Source organism: Diceros bicornis, chromosome 11 (genome assembly GCF_020826845.1).
Source record: "Diceros bicornis minor isolate mBicDic1 chromosome 11, mDicBic1.mat.cur, whole genome shotgun sequence".
Lineage (NCBI taxonomy): Eukaryota > Metazoa > Chordata > Mammalia > Perissodactyla > Rhinocerotidae > Diceros > Diceros bicornis.
In genome coordinates, this window is record NC_080750.1 from 29,597,487 (window position 1) to 29,614,964 (window position 17,478).

General features: G+C 36.5%; 1 protein-coding gene across 19 annotated transcripts in view; it reads right to left on the reverse strand.

Annotated features, from left to right (window-relative positions):
* Positions 1 to 17,478, reverse strand: part of ELF2 (E74 like ETS transcription factor 2) — a 95,764-nt gene that overhangs the window by 20,984 nt on the left and 57,302 nt on the right. For 5 of the 19 annotated variants that reach the window (XM_058550089.1, XM_058550084.1, XM_058550085.1 and 2 more), the window contains exon 1: positions 686 to 769. The exons of the other annotated variants lie outside the window; for them this stretch is intronic. In XM_058550089.1, coding sequence (XP_058406072.1) covers positions 686 to 743 — 58 coding nt within the window. In that variant the 5' untranslated portion in view covers positions 744 to 769. Of the gene's footprint in view, positions 1 to 685; positions 770 to 17,478 lie in introns of those variants that run through there. 19 annotated transcript variants of the gene reach the window in all.

Below are 17,478 nucleotides of genomic sequence, written 5' to 3' on the forward strand. Positions count from 1 at the left end.
GCGGGCCCCCGAGAGAAACACCATCCCGGGCTACTCCACATTAAGTGACCCTTTCCAGAACCGTTACTCCGGAGACCGCACAAGGTGGGGATGTGAGAGGAGGCTCAGAGCATTTTTTTGGCGGGTATCGGTCTACCGGACATGGGCCGGGGCCGCCTCGTCCATGCGGAAGTCACGGATTCGTGGACCCGGCCTGAAAGAAGCAGGGCGGGGGTGGCCAGCGCTCCCGGAGAAGCCCGCCGCCCCCGACCGCGGGCAGCAGCGGCCTCTCGGGCCAGACAGCGTGGCAGGCGCAGCCGAGAGACAACAGCCTCACTCACTTCCTGGTTCCTCAGCAACTGGGGTGAAGCGCACAACTCGTCCGCCCCCGAGTCCCCAACTTCACCGCGGCTCGGTTCCCCGGCGCCCGCTGCCAGCACTGCGCCCGGCAGCTGCCGCCGCTGCTCGCCAAACCCTCCCTGAAGCGACAGCGCCGGATTCGAGGCAGGTTACTCTCCAAGGTGATCACTTCCTGATTCGTCGCCTCCATTACTTCATTCACTACCCCCCTCTCCCCCGGCCGCCCCAGTGACTGAGGTGGACACGGTACCCCCTGCACTGACCGCTACAGGGGAGTCACCCCGCCTTCCGTGCACCCCCTCTCCTGCTGCACCGATGCACCGGAGAAAAGTTCCCCTGTCCTTACCAGCCCGGATGAGCAGATCCAGCTGGTTCGTGGGTCCCTCATGCAGAGACGTCGCCATGTTTATCCCGGGGCTGGAGCTGCTGCTTCACATTGACTTACACCGTGAGCAGCGGCGGCAGGGGAGGAGGCGGAACCCGCGGCCGGAGACACACACCGTGCGACCGACACACACTCACGCACTCGTACACACTCAGACGCCCGGATCCTTGCGCGTCCTCCGACAGGAAGCCGAGGCCGGCCCGCCTCCCGCCGCCGGGCTGAGAAACCCCACCACCTAACGGCAGGGGCGGCGGCGGCGGCGGCGGCGGCCTCGGCTGGCAACGCGATCCTTCCGCCCCGCGCCCAGACAGGAAGTCCCGGACGCCCGCCCCGGAGAGCGGCCGCGGCGAGAGAGACACCTGAGGCTGGGAATCGCCCTGGGAGCCGCGGCTAGGACGAGGCCCCGCGGCAGGAAGAGGCACGTTTCACGCTCTGCGAAAGAAAAGTCTGCAGTTGTCCCCTCTCTGGAAAAGAGCCATTAATCAAATTTTCTTCCTGGAAGAGATCTAATACCTAGTCCCGCAGCTGTAAATAAAGGTGGCTATTTTACTTGTTTTGGCCGTTTCCAGGCTTATGCAACATGTAACTCGTTCTCTTGAAAGAGCTGCACTTTAAAACAGGAATAACAACAAAAAAAGTCATACCTACAAAATATTCTAAAAGCTTTACTTGGAAAGTAAGGAGCTTCCAACTACTTTCACAGACCGACTTCGTCCTTTCCCCACTACAGAAGTGTTAAAAGAGCACACTAAACAGGTATTTATTAGTAAACAACATGCCAACCTCTGGGAGATTAGATTCTCCTTCCCCAATTTGCTAGTCATGAAATTCATATACCCTTTCTTTTCTATTTTGTTCATTTGGAAACAAACGTATTCATTTATATCATCATCTACTTTTTAAAATCTTTTTGATAGAAATTAAACTTATTAAAAGTAAACTACATATGAAATACAATAAAAGAGGGAGATAAATTGCCAGTGACTATAAATTTATTGATAACACGATATCAATCCAATACAATGACTCAGATGAGGCTTCATTAAAAAATTCTTCCCTGGTTTCAAAATTTCGTAATATAAAAAACGTTTGAAACAAAATGTTGCCCTAAATCTATTTCTACACAAAATTTGCCTAAAACAATGCTTCCTACAGAGTAAGTGCTCAATAAGTATTTGCTAAATAAACACAAAAAAGATTTGGCAGTTACAAATTTAAAATAACGAAGTATAATTTTTATGATCTGAATTGAATGAACTGTGCTGATAATCTAGAGAAAAATTTTTTTTCCAGGGGTAAAATGAATGCAATATCATTTTACAAAAGTTTGCCCAACATATCAGTGCAACTTCCGATTGCATAGCCCATGACTTTTTTTTTTTTTTTTCCTTCTAAATACTAATTTATTCTCCTGGTCCTTTCCCCTAGCCCTACCACCATGATTCCCGCCCCCCCCCAAAAAGAACCTGTATACCACTTCCAAAGTACAACACCCTTAAACCAAGTAAGGATCTCTTTCTTGCATTAGGTAAACTTGCCACCTATTGGACAAAAGGAACTGTATGACTGGTAACTTTTATTTTTTTTATTTCTAGTCAACTTAAAATAAAGATCATCCATTGATTGGCAGCATCTTAAACTGAGACCGTTCCAGGTGGGGGATGATAAGGAACACTAAGAGGTAACTGCTGGCTTTAGGCAGATCATTGGAATTGATAACAAATCTGAATTTCCACTCCTATCAATCAGAAGTTTTTCATGTACTGAATTTAGAAGGGAAGAGAGTAATATAAGGCAAAGGTTTATTTTTTCTGGAGGTGACAGGTTAACTTGGATCAAGAAGGAGCACTCTTCTCAATGTGGGAGTCAGTTTGAAGCCTGATACGTAACTTTTACCTTACTGTTTGCTTCTTGAAATATATCTTAATAAGTGAATAGTATGTATGTATTTTACTCTCTCTACATGTTTATACATATCCATGTCAGCCTTATAGTTTAAATTCCAAGAGAACAGAAGCTGTATCTATTCCTGCCTAATACTTCACAGTTATGTATACACATAATAGATATGTGCGTGTGTGTGTGTGTATAATAATAACAGAAATTAATGAAGAAAGACTGAAAAATATTCCTATGAATTTAAAGCTCTTGTAAAAACAATTTCATGGGCTTTAATGTGATTCTACCTTGCTACTGTAACTAGGCTTTCAAAAGCCACCAATACTGTTTAGAGACCAATACTACTATACTAGGAATAGCAAGTAAGGATAGGTTGCTACTGGAAATATAAATTGATACAAACTTTTAGGAAAGCAATGTGGCATTATATCAAGAATTTAAAAGAATTTCATATATTCTGACCTAGGAATTTCATTTCCAGGGCCTAGCCTGAGGAAGGAAATAATCAAGACATTCAGTGGATTGTTCTATTAAAAACGTGTTTAAAGAATTTTTAACAACGTGGTAAAATATTAAAACTATAAATGTGGCAGGACTTAAAAATATATGTACTTCTACATAATATGACTCAAACCATATAGTATATATGAATATATGTATAAATAATTGTGTATATTATTGAATTGAATATATGTATATATAAATGTATATATATACACATATACCTGCATTTCTCAAGTCTTCAAGATTAAGGAGGTATTAATAAGCAGAATAAAAAACTGAGTAAGAATAGGTGGTTCACTACCACTAAGTGGTAGACACTTTAGAGCAAATTCATATTCTGCTAATAACATTACAGAAAGATATCCCCTATATCCAAGTTATTGCTGTGTCCTAGCAGGAAAAAAAAAATGGTAAATAATAGCTAACTCTTATTGAAATAAAAGCCACTATGCTAAATGCCTAAGCTTCCCTTTTTTCACTTATTCCTTTCTATATTCCTATGAACTAGATATTACTACTGTGCTCATTTTGTAGATGAGGAATCTTAAGGTTCCTTGGCCGAGGTCACAGAGTTAACAGGAGGCAGGGCTAGGATTTGAACCCAAGCACTCTGACTTGAGAGCCCTTACTCCCAAACACTCCCCAAACACCAAAGTCACAAAGCCCATCTGTTATGATGCATTTAGTACCTATGGATTTTCTCGTCTGAAAATTCTTTTATATTCCTCCCTTCAAGAGGTGGAGCCTAATTCCCCTCTCCTTTTTTGAGTGTGGGCTGGACTTAATAACTCACTTCTAACAAATAGAATAAAGCTGAAGTGATGTGATACGACTTCAGAAACAGACCTCTGCTGGATCTCTTCCTTTTGGGTCACTCTCTTGGAGGAAGCCAACTGCCATGTCATGAGTACACTCAAGTAACTCTGTGGAAGGTCCCTTAGGCAAGGAACATGGTATCCTGCCAATAGTCATGTGACTGAGCTATCTAGGACACAGACCCTCCAGCCCTAATCAAGCCTTCAGATGACTGCAGACTCATGAAAAACCCTGAGCTAGCACCATGCAGGTATGCCACTCCCCAATCCTTAAGCTTAAAAACTGTACAATATAATAAATGTTTGGTGTTTTAAGATGCTGAATTTGGGGTAATTTGTTCATGAGCAAAAGATAATTAATACAGAAGGAAGGAGCAGTTTAAAGTCCCAATTTGTCACATTTCACAGTTTAGATAATGAAAGAAAATGGTCAAGTTCGTAAATGACCTCTAACTTTCAACTACCGAGTGCTGAGCAGTTCTTTCCATTTCTTAGTTCTTTACAGTCTGGGCATCAATTCTTTCATCCTTCAGTGTCTCCATTTTGAAAATAAGTCTTCATAATATAATCATTGGCTATTTGAATGATTTTATGCTCCTGTAGTAACCAAGATGGAAAAAATTCTTGAGAAAGATATAAATATACAATTGTTTCCAATCTCATATAGGTTTTAAATGTTTTTATTTTTAGCTTACTCTGGTGATTTCATTTGTATTTTCCCTTTATCTAGTACACAGAATCATAAAATGTTATAGTTGGAAAGGAGCATGAGACCACATCACCAAGAGGTTTTCAAAAAATAAATAACCTGAACATCATGATCTCTTTTCCTGACTACCATGAATTAGATATATTACGCTTTAAAAACCAAATATATAATTGTGTGCTCTATCAGATACTAGTACAAACAAAGGGCAACAGGCTTTAAAATTAAAAAAAAAAATTATGGCTAGGAATCAAAGGACAGAGACATTCTGTCCGTTAATTGTTATCTGCCTGTAAGTTAGGAGAAGGATGCCAATTTCCTATTTTAGTAATAACAGCTCTTTAAACACCAATGGTAGAGTTATTTGAGAATCACCGATTTAGTCCAATGCCCTCATTTTACACATCAGGAAACTGAGGCCACAAGAAGTTAGATAATTTGCCCAAAATCACACATTATCTTATGATTTCAAGGTCAAAAATTCTACAAAACAATCTTCTATAAAACTTAGAAGTTATAAAATAGATGAAAAGTTAAATCCATTTTACTCTTATTACATTTATGAATAGTAAATTGCAAAATGGTTGAAGTTTTGCTTTTTAATGTCAAAAGCTAAAGCAATGGTTAAGTGTCTTTCTGAAAAATTAAGAAAAAAATGCAAAAAAATTTTTGAGCAGTGAATGCTGGGAGAACTATAAGAGAAGGCCAAACAGTCTAAGCTTTTCTGATACAACCAAACTAACAATGAAATTCAAAGCTTGGGGGTGGTGTGTTGGGCATGTTCAGGAGAAAAAATGATCAAGAAAACTAAATTATAAGAAAAATATGTCTATCAAGGACAACAAGCTAGAATCAAGTGACTTAAGACCATTAAGTGAAGCTTGATTCATCAACATTGGAAGATAGACAATAGGTACAGGAGTGGAGTCTATAGATTTACAAAGAGAAAAGATGAATTATTTCATATGTTTTATACTACTGTTTAATTCTTTATTTGCGAGTTTTTACACTACTGATTTGCTTTATTTAATAGTCAGGTTTCATAAAATATTATTAAAATGAAGATGTTTGAACCAATAGTCACATATTCAATTCATTTATTCAACAAGTAATTATCCAGCACTTACTTTGAGCAAGTTTCTGTCGTAGGCACCTATTACTACACCTGGTAGCAAATTTGGTAACAAAAGAAAAAAATTAAGCCTTCTCAGTTCACATAGAACCCCCACTAAGGGTGAAATTCTTGGAGACAGTATGATATACAAAACTGCTTGTACATGCAATTAGAGAATAGTGGGTATATGCTACATTTTGGACTACTACCCAGGAAAGTTAAATTATTTATATGTATAAAAGCCTTCATAAGGCATGCATTTTGTGGGGTTCACAAAGGCAAAATTTTGTTAGTGAAATGTGCTTTTTTCTGAAGAGAAGGGTCATGGCTATTTTTAGATTCTCAAAGAGGTCCATGACTCCCAAAAGTTATTTTATCATAAGTTTTCTTGCCATATGCATTTATGGATCATGAAAACCATATGATGAGTAAGGATCCAGTATGTACCATTTTTGAGACTGATAATTTGGCTTAGGTTCATGTTTTCTGCATTTTACTTAAGTTATCCCTGGGCCAGACTCTCCTTGAGCTTGTTGATTCTTCACTTTATGGTTTATACTAGGCAAAACACTGCTCCCAATGCCTAGCAGCCACTCCTAGAAGACTGTCAACTGATGACTGCAGCTAGTCTCTTCTAATGGATGTTAGACAAACAAATGTCTTCAAAGAGAATTTATTAATGAATTAACCCATATGTGCATGAGGCCCTGCAAAATGAGTTAAAATAGTTAATGATCTCTATTTTAAATAACATTTATGATAATTGATTTCATGGGTTTGGGTTCTTCAGTAGTATCTTGAATACTCTGAAATTTTTTTTTCAATTCCTGTGAAACTTTACAACTTTACATGATTCTTGTTTAGCATGTTTATGAAAAAATTTACAATGGAGTTCTTTTTATTTTTTTTGGTGAGTAAGATTCGCTCTGAGCTAAGATCTGTTGCCAATCTTCCTCTTTTCTGCTTGAGGAAGATTAGCTCTGAGCTAACATCTGTGCCAGTCTTCCTCCACTTTGTATGTGGGTTGCCACCACAGCATGGCTTGATGAGTGGTGTAGATATGCATCCAGGATCTGTGAACCCGGGCTACCAAAGTGGAGCACGTTGGACTTAACCATTATGCCGCGGGTCCAGCTCCTACCCTATAATGGCGTTCTTAACTAAAATATATTACAACTATAAGTCAAATTCTATTTTCATTGATTCCAAGAGAAATATTCAGATTAACTAACTTCTTCTCTACTTACAGTAGAGCTTCTGCACCCTATTGAGAAGTTCTACAAAGGTCAACATTGAGCTTTTAATTGTCAAACCCAGCAACCTCCTCTTAGTCTTCACCTGACTCTACCTCTCCAAACAAATGACATTATTGACCACCACCTATTGAAATCCTTCCCTTCATTTGATTTTTTTTTTTTTGTGAGGAAGATCAGCCCTGAGCTAACATCCATGCTAATCCTCCTCTTTTTGCTGAGGAAGACCTGCTCTGAGCAAACATCTATTGCCAGTCCTCCTCCTATTTTTCCCCAAAGCCCCAGTAGATGGTTGTATGTCATAGTTGCACATCCTGCTAGTTGCTGTACGTGGGACGAGGCCTCAGCATGGCCAGACAAGCGGTGCGTCGGTGCGCGCCTGGAATCCAAACCCGGGCCACCAGCAGCGGAGCGCGCGCACTTAACCGCTAAGCCACGGGGCCGCCCTCCTTCATTTGATTTTCATGATAATAAACTGTCTGGCTTTGCTTTTTCCGGTTTGTTTCTTTTCAGTTGACTTCACCCACCTCTACACAACCCTTAAATGTGACTATTCGCGCAAAGTGCGATCCTTAGCCACGTTCTCTCTTCATTCTCCACTATCTCAAAATGGTATTTAGTATCCATTCACCACCAGGGCTTTCAATATAATTTCTTTTTTTTTTTTTTTGATTTTATTTATTTTATTTTTTCCCCCCAAAGCCCCAGTGGATAGTTGTATGTCGTAGCTGCACATCCTTCTAGTTGCTGTATGTGGGACTCGGCCTCAGGATGAACGGAGAAGTGGTGCCTCGATGCGCACCCGGGATCCGAACCCGGGCCAACCAGCATCACAGCGCGCGCACTTAACCACCAAGCCACAGGGCCGGCCCTCAATATAATTTCTGTACTGACTCAAAAATCAGCTTTTTCTTAGCTCTAGGTTCTAATTTTCAATTGTATGGTAAACATCTTTATTTGGATAATCCACTGGTACCTAAAGGTCTTTTACCTACAGATCTCCTTTGTTTCCTCTATCAATAACATCACCACCATCCCAGGCTAGAAACCTGAGACATCTGTGTTCCTAGTTTAGGAACTCATCTCTTATATACAATTTTTGAGGGGGACTTAAAACATAAATGAAATTACAAAAAATTTTGTAACAAATAGTCATGTTCTCACCACCCAGAACCAACAACTGTTATCATTTTGTTATTTATGCTTAAAGTTTTTTTCCCCCTAAGAAATAACACATTACAGGTGAAGATAACATCTTTGAATACTACTCCTAGTCCTCATTCACCATTCCATCTCTCCAAAGAAACGACTATAGTGAGTTTTGTGCATATTCTTCCAATTTATTTTTAACACTTTTATGTTTGTGTGTGTATATATTATATTTTGTGTGTGTGTGTATGCCAAAATGATATGTAGTATTATTTTGTATTTGTATTATTTTGGGTACATAAATGACATTATACCATATATGCCATTCTGAAAGTTACTTTTTTCATTCAAGATTTACATTCTAGGGGCTGGCCTGGTGGCGCAAGCAGTTAAGTGCCCGTGCTCTGCCGCAGCGGCCCAGGATCCGCCGGGTCGGATCCCGGGCGCGCACCGACGCACCGCTTGTCAAGCCATGCTGTGGCGGCGTCCTATATAAAGTGGAGGAAGATGGGCATGGATGTTAGCCCAGGGCCGGTCTTCCTTGGCAAAAAGAGGAGGATTGGCAGATGTTAGCCCAGGGCGGATCTTCCTCACAAAAAAAAAAAAAAAAAATTTACATTCTATCCATGTTGGTATAAGTAAATACAGCTATGCTTTTTAGATACTACAAATTATTCCAGTGCATGAATTTACCCCATTTTATTCATCAGATTATCTACTGGTAGGCAAATAAATTTTCCATTTTTCACTTTTATAAACAATGCTGCAAAAAATTCTTAATCTGTGTTTTCTTAAGCATGGATGCTAGAATCTCTCCACAATATGTACCTACAAACAGAATTTTTAGGTCATAGAATAAGTGTATTTTTCATTTTATATTTTACTCTCTCCAAAGTAGCTGTGCAAATCTAAAATCCCACCAGTGATGCGTTAAGAGTTCCCATTTTTCTCACATTCCTGTCAATACAAGATATAATCAGACTTTTAAAAATTTTTGCCATCTGTTGGGTGACAAGAAGTTTTTCACTGTTGTGTTAATTTGCATATATTTAATAAGTACTGAGGATAAACATTTTTTCATATACTTATGGGCCATTAACATTTCCCCTATGAAGTGCCTATTCATATCCTCTGTCATTTTTCTATGACACTTTCTGTCTTATTGATCTGTAGAATGTTAACATATTCTACATAATAATTCAGACATGTGTTGCAAATATCTTCTGCTAGCCTGCAGTTTGACTTTTAATTTGGTTGGTCTATGGTATCCTTTGTCCTACAAAAATTTTAAGTTTTTTTTTTCTTGTTTTTTGTGAGGAAGATCAGCCCTGAGCTAACATCCATGCCAATCCTCCTCTTTTTGCTGAGGAAGACTGGCCCTGGGCTAATATCTGTGCCCATCTTCCTCTACTTTTATATGGGACGCCGCCACAGCATGGCCTGACAAGCGGTGCCTCGGTGCATGCCCAGGATCCGCACTTGGGCCACCAGCAGCGGAGCACGCGCACTGAACCACTATACCACGGGGCCGGTGCAAAAATTTTAAGTTTTGATGTAGTCAAATTAATACGTGTTTTTCCTTGCAGTGTACGTTAAATAGTCCTTGGAATCAAAAGGAAATCATAAAGGAATTAAGAAATATTTGAAATGAATTACAATAAAAATAGAATATGTCAAACTAGATGTGACATGGCTAAAACAGTACTTAGAGATCAGGAAATGAAAAGGTTTAAAAATAAACAAGCTAAGCATTCAATTCATAAAGATGGAAAAATCAACAGAACAAACACAAAGAAATAAGAAGGAAGGAAATAATAAAGAGCAGGAAAAATGAAATAGGGAACAATAATTTTCAAAATAGAGAAGATTCACAAAACCAAAAGATGATTTTGAAAAGATTAATAAAATAGACCTTCACAAAAGTTATCAAGAAAAGAAAGTGCAAATATAATATAGAACAAAAGGGGAGAAATAACCACAGATACAATAGATACACAAAATAATAAACCAGTATTATGAAAAATTATATGCTAATAAAGTTGAAATCTGGATGAATTGTATAAAGAAACTGTATAACTTGTATAAGAAAAAAAATTGAATAGTAAGTAGTAAAGAAATTAAAATATAGTCCAAAACCTCCTCTCCACAAAAAAAAAAAAAAAAATCCCAGGTTTAAATGTCTTTTTAGGCAAATTCTAAAATTAATTCTTATTTTATAGAAATTGTTGCAGAAAATAGAGAAAAATAATGAAAGCAGCTTGGATTATTTTATGAGCCTAATGTAATCTTGATTCCAAAATCGGATAAGGACAATACAAGAAAAGAAAATTATAGTTCCATATTACTTATGAAAGGTCCTTAACTTAAAGCAAAATGATGAGCAACATGTATCCTCAAACACAAGGAGAGTTCAGCGTCTGAGAATCCATCAATTACCGGCCACATTAACAGATTAAAGGAGAAAAACCATGACTTATCAAAGAATGCTGAAAAAGCATTTGATAGGACTCCAAACTTACGTATAACTAACACAAAAACAAAACCAAAGGAATAGATGGGAATTCCTTAACTTGGTACATATCATATACAGAACCTACAACAAACATTAAACTTCAAGTTGAAACTTCAAATACACTCCCTTCAAGATTAGGAACAAAACAGGGATGCCAATTAGTATCACTACTCTTTAACATACTGGAGTTCTTGACCAACATCATAAGAAATGAAAAAGAAATTAGATGACTGGAAAGAAGAAAAGAGGGCTGAGTTGTCCCAGCTGAGGCCCTCCCAGACCAATAAGCTCCCAGCTGATCCACAGATGACCACAAATAGAGTAAGCCCAATCCATCTCAGCAGAACCATAGAGCTAACCTATAGGCTCAGGAGAAACAATACCTGGTTCTTGTTTCAAGCCAATAAATTTTGGGGTGGTTTGTTATGCAGCAATAGCTGATACAAGTAAGGAGTGAAGGGTAAGTAGAAAGGTAAAATGTGGTGGGTGTCTATCATGAAGTATGGTGCCACAGTTAAAAGCAACAGATTAGATACATATATACAAAGCAACATGCATGGTTATTAAGAACAGTACTTACTAAGAAAAGTAGGAAACAGTAAGATACATAACACCATTTATATAAATTTAAATATATACAATAGGATATATGCACTCAATACACTAAAAAAAATACTGGTTAATCAAATTAAATTTGATGCTTATGAGGGAGGGAGATGGGATTGTTGTATAAATAAAGAGGAATAAATAAATCAGTTCAAAAAATAAATAGAACAAGAAGGTATAAAGGATCAATTTGCACTTTTTTCTATATAAAAAGCCAACTGGGGGCCAGCCCAGTGGCGTAGCAGTTATCTGCATGTGCTCTGCTTCAGTGGCCCCGGGGTCACAGGTTTGGATCCCAGGTGCGCACTGACGCACCACTTGTCAAGCCATGCTGTGGCAGCATCCCATATAAAGTAGAGGAAGATGGGCACGGATTTTAGCCCAGGGCCAATCTTTCTCAGTGAAAAAAAGAGGAGGATTGGCATCAGATGTTAGCTCAGGGCTAATCTTCCTCACACACAAAAAAAAGTTAAAAAAAAAAAAAAAAAAGCCAACTGTCCTAATAAAATTTATTGAATAGTCCATCCTTTCTCACTGATTTATAAATCCATCTCTGTTATAAACCAGGTATAAATATATGTTTACTCTGTTTCTGGGCTCTCTATTCTATCCTACTAAACTATTTGTCTGTGGGCCAATAATACATTTTAAATTTTTCTATAGCTTTAGAAAGCTATAGAAAAATTTCTATACTCCACACTTGCTTTGTTCTTTTGCAGAATTGTCTAGACCATTTTTGGATCTTTACCTAAGAGTTTGTCAAATTCCACCAAAAACAGTCCTCTTGGGATTTTGACTGGAATTGTACTGAATTTATAGATTAATTGGGAAGAAGTAACAACTTTACCATGTCTGGTTTTCCATGTCTGTTTGTGGGTTAAAGATTAAAGGAATTAAATGATTTTGGTCTGTTTAGGTCTTCTATTTCCTCTTAAGTAATTTGTATATCTCTTCATTTATTTATATCCCTCAATAAGGTTAAATTCTTATTTTCATAAAGGTATTGCTTATTATATTTATTACTAGATACCTAATTAAGTTTTTTTTACTATTATAAATGGATCTTTTTTATTTTCTGATTATTGCTCTTGTATACAGCAACCCCGATGAACCCTCTAAGAGTTTTGAAATCTACATACTCTCTTAAATTTTGTGTTAATTATACCATCTGCAAATAACAATTGTGTTTCTTCCCTTCTGATCTTTATGCCTTTTATTTCCTTTTTCTTATTTGCATTTGCTAGGATCCCCAGTAATAATGCTAGCTGGCATCCTGTTTCCCCATTAATTATGATATTTGCTATAGATTTTTAAAATATAACCATTATCAAGTCCCAGTCCAGATTAAGAGTCTTTATCCTCAGAAAATGATGAATTTTACCAAATGCCTTTTGGATCTCCTGAGATGATTATATGGGTTTTTACCTTTAATTTATTCATGTAGTGAATTACATTAAAGATTTTCTAATATTTAGCCATCCCTGCCTTCCTAGTATGCATTTAGTCATTACGTAATTTTTAATCAGTGCTAGATTTGATTTGCTATCCTCTATTTAGAATTTTTGTAGCTATGACCATACATAAATTTGACAACAAATTTTCTTTGTTTATTGTGGATCAGTTTTAAGGTTAAGGTTATACTAGCTTCTTAAAATGAGTTGGAAAGCTTTCCCTCTTTACTGTTTTCTATGATAGTTTATATATGATAGGGATTATATATCCCTTGAAATTTTAGTAAGAGACCTGGGTCTGACGGATTTTATTTGAATGAGAAGATGCATATGTGAAATTAAAGAACTTAAATGGTTATTGGTTTGTTTAGGTCTTCTATTTCTTGAGTCAGCTGTAATTTATATATATTTTTAATTGTCCACTTCACAGGTTTTCAAATTCCTTGGCAAGAGGTTGTTCACAATATTCTCTTATGATTTTTAAACTTTCTATTCTGTTGGTCATATTTTTGTTCTTCATAGTGCTCATTTTTCCTTAACCTGTCTTTACAGAGGTTCATCCACTTTTATCAATTTTACGGTTTTCTTAATAATCCATTCTGTTTATTTTCTATATCACTAATACTGACTTTTATCTTTATTTCCTTTCTTCTACTTAATTTGGATTTATTCTGTTGGTCTTTTATTAATATCTAGAGTTGAACATATAGTCATTATATCAACCTTTCTTATTTTCCAGTAAATACATTTAAAGCTATTAAATTTCCCAATGAGTTCTGCTTAAGTCAGATCTCAAATTATTATATGCAATGCTTTCGTTGTTATTTAGCTGCAAATATTTTATAATTTTCATTTCCTCTTGCATCCAAGTTAAGCAATGAGTTTTCGGTTGCCCATGTTATGAAGTATTTTGATTGTCTTTTCATTGTTGATTTCTAATTCTATTGCATGATGAAATAATATATTTTAAATGATATTGATTTTCTGGACATTGTTGAGATTCCTCTATGGCCTAGTACACAGTTAAAAACTGACCTATATATAACTGAAAAAAAACGTACAAGGTTGTATTTTATTAGGTTAGGTACAATGTTCTTATATTATCTTCAGTTTATTAAATTTGTCAATCCTGTGGTTCAATTCTTTGATGCCATTTTTAATTTTGTGTCTGCTTGATTTTTCAACTTTGACAGAGGTGTGTTAAAGTCTTACTGTTCTGTAGACATGTCCACTTCTCCTTGCAGTTATGAAAGTTTTGCTTTAAATGGTAGATCAAGGCTATGTTGTTAGGTGCATATACATTTATGATGATTGTATTTTCTGGATTGTTTCTTTTAGCAGCATAAAAGAGTTTCTCTTCGTCCCAATTAAAGATTTTTTTACCCTAAATTCTATTTTATTAGACCAACTTCCTTTGGTTAGTATTTTTCTGATGAATATATTTTTCCATTCTTTTTATTTAATTTTGTTTTGTGTATGTGTTAAAAATAGCACAGACTCATGTTAAGATCACAATAGGTGATTTTAATATAATTCCTGATATTTTGGACTTAACTCTCTTGATTAATAATTTGTATTTCCATAGTTTTTTTCTCTTGTGTTGCCTTTTGTTAGATTGGTCAAGTTTAGTTTATTCCCTAAGTTACCCTCCAACTTAGTATTTTGGAAGCTATACCTTCTGTTTCTATTATTTTAGTATGCTCTAGTTGCTTAAAATAAACGTCCTTCTTTTCACTTCTCATCTTCTCTAGATCATATTTCACACAGTTCCTAACTATTTTACTCAAGGGCCAACACAATCTGGTTCCACTCTATCTTTCTAGCCTTATCTCTCTCAACCATATGCCTCTACAAAGCCTAATCTCTAGTCAAACTACATTACTTGTCAATCTCAAAATAAACTCAAAATAAAATAAAAAACTCCTGGCATTCTGTTCTGGTTCATGATGTCTTCTCAGTCACTGACTCATTCAACAAATACTTTATGAAAACCTACTTGGTGCTTGGCTCTGAGTAATACTAGCAAACAAAACGGACATGAGCCCTGGCTTTATGAAGCATCGTGTGGAAACATTAAAAAAATAAACACAAATAAAAATATAATAGAGTAAAACTTCATGAATACATGAATTCACATAAGTTAAACTGGTAATTGGCTCCTATCTTTCACTTTATCCTGAAATAGCAGTCACTGAGGTACACAACTACCACCAGGTGGCACCAAACCACAACCAGACCTTAGACTGATTTGGGTAACCTTAGTCTGGATCCTGGAACCCATTTCACACATACTTTCTCCTTCACATCAATTGACTCCGGTCATTTTATTAAACTCACAATAGTGCTATATTTTATGTGATTTAAATTTTTTGGAATTATTTACTACCTTATTGTGGGAGTGTATTGTATCACAAGTTGTAGGTGCTAACCAAAAAAAAAAAAAAAAAAAAAAATGGGGGGCTATGACAAAAATAACACAACAGTCCTAATTGAGATGGAAGAGTATTTGCTAAAATCTCTCTCTCTCTGAGAAAGTGACATTCAAACTGAGATATAAAGGATGACTATGAATTAGAAGCTGAAAAATGGAAAGCAATGTGTTCCAGAAAGAAAATGACATATATGAGGGCCCTGTGAAGGTAAAGTCTGGATTAATGGAAAGGCAAAAAGACAACAGTGTGTGTGTATTTTGGGGGCAGGGAGGTATGCTATAATTCATCACAGTATAATGTTTAAGAGCTTGGGCTCTGGAGCCCTACTCACTATCTTTCTGAGTTTAAATCCTTGCTCTACCACTTAAAGCTGTCTAGCCTTGGAAAAGTTGTTCAGCCTAGGGTTGTTAAGAGTATTAAACATGTTAATATGTAAAGCCCTAAGAACTATTCCTGGCAATACAGTAAAGAAATTTTAAATGTTATGGTTTTGTTTTTTATTGCTATTATTGTTGTTATTGTTTCTAGATGGATGAGAGGAGCCAAATTATTGTCTTAAAGGCCATGTTAAAAATCCTGAATATTATTCTAAGTACAATTAGAACCCACTGACAGGTTTTAGGGAAGGGAGTATCATGATTCAATTTATAAATATGTTTTTTAAATCACTTTGGCTACTGCCCTTTACTTTTATTCCCAAGGATGAGGTTCACCAAAAGTTCTTCCTTTTTTTTGTGTGCAGGCCTCTTTTCCCAGGATACAGGCCTGCAGATAAAGCCTAGACATAATAATTGTTGTCCTCCCGTCTCAAGTAGATAACTGGCACTTCTGAGGGCCTCCTATAATAGGCATGTAATGGTAGCAAAGGAATTAAAAACAAATGTGATTTTGCCAACCTTGGTTTTTTCCAAATCAAATGGCTATAAAGCTTAATGTTGTAAACCCAAATAGATGCTAATTGCAGACCAATGTCTCTCGAGAAGAAAAAGGAAGAAAAGGACGTTAAAGTTTAAGAAAGCAAATGTCTCAAAAAGAAATCAGCACTTTTTGATTTTTTTCTCTTCTGGAACCAAATCCTTGATTTCCTCTTCAAAATAATTTTTTCATTCTAAATCTTTATTTTCTGAGAATTAAGTTCTAGGAAAAAAGGTGATATGGAAAAAAAAGGATTCAGATTTCCTAAAAGTCTTGTCAAACACCATGCACAACAAGAAGTACCTTTATGCTAACTAGATTAGAGACATAACTTTTCTTTTTGATGTAAAACTTTCTAAAGTGAGCTTTTGCAAGCTCATCTAGTGATAAGAAAATCTCTATCAAATTCTGGCTAACAAATAATTCATTTTGTTCAAATATATTAAGTAAGTCCTGGAAGATGACTACATATTATCACCACCCAGTCTAACATAAAACATATGAAACTATTTTTAGTTAAATTTAAAAATTTAGTTGTTCATTCCTTTTAAGTAGTGTATGTATTTTGGCTGATTTACAAAGTGAAAAGAAATCAAACACCCAATTATTACCAGTGACCTTAAAATTGGAGAATATGGAATATCTACTATAAAAACTGGTACTCTATAATAATATCTAATGGAAAGGGAAGAAATAGGCTATATTCTTTCTTCCCTTGATATACTCAATGAAAAAAAATTATAGAAATATAAAAAATAAAATAAATAAAAATTATTCTTACCCTCATCTCCTAATCCCACTCCCAAACTATATCTAACCACTGCAAACAGGTTGAGTTCTTAGTACTGTCCCCTGAATTTTTGTGAATGGCAAAAAGAAGTCACTCATGTTTCTAATGGTACTATTTCCACACATAAAAATATAAAAATGGTGAGATTTAGGAATTCTTAATTCCATTTGACTTGCTCCTCTGCCCCTAAACCCAGAGGCCTTAACTGTCAACTGTGCCCTTAAGATGAAATTTAAATATGACCCACCATAATGGCAATAATGCAATCTGGAACCTTTAGATTCACTACCATACTTGGCAATTCTTTGTCTTTCCTCACATTTCCCCAACTGTGTCTACTCCAATTATTTCCTTGAATGCTTGTTTTTCTAAATTTAGCTAGTAAGCTTCTTTGAGGCCAGGCACCATGTCTTATTCAATATTGAATCACTTACTCCCTAGGAGCTATGACAGTACTTTGTATATAATAGTACTTGGTCCATGATAAATATTAAGTTTACCAGTATCTCAATTGTACTTAATAACTGGCATATAGAGGAAGAGGGAGAATTTATCTGCTGCTGCAACTGCTTGAAAAGAATGATTCATGAGTTTATTATTTTAGCTTA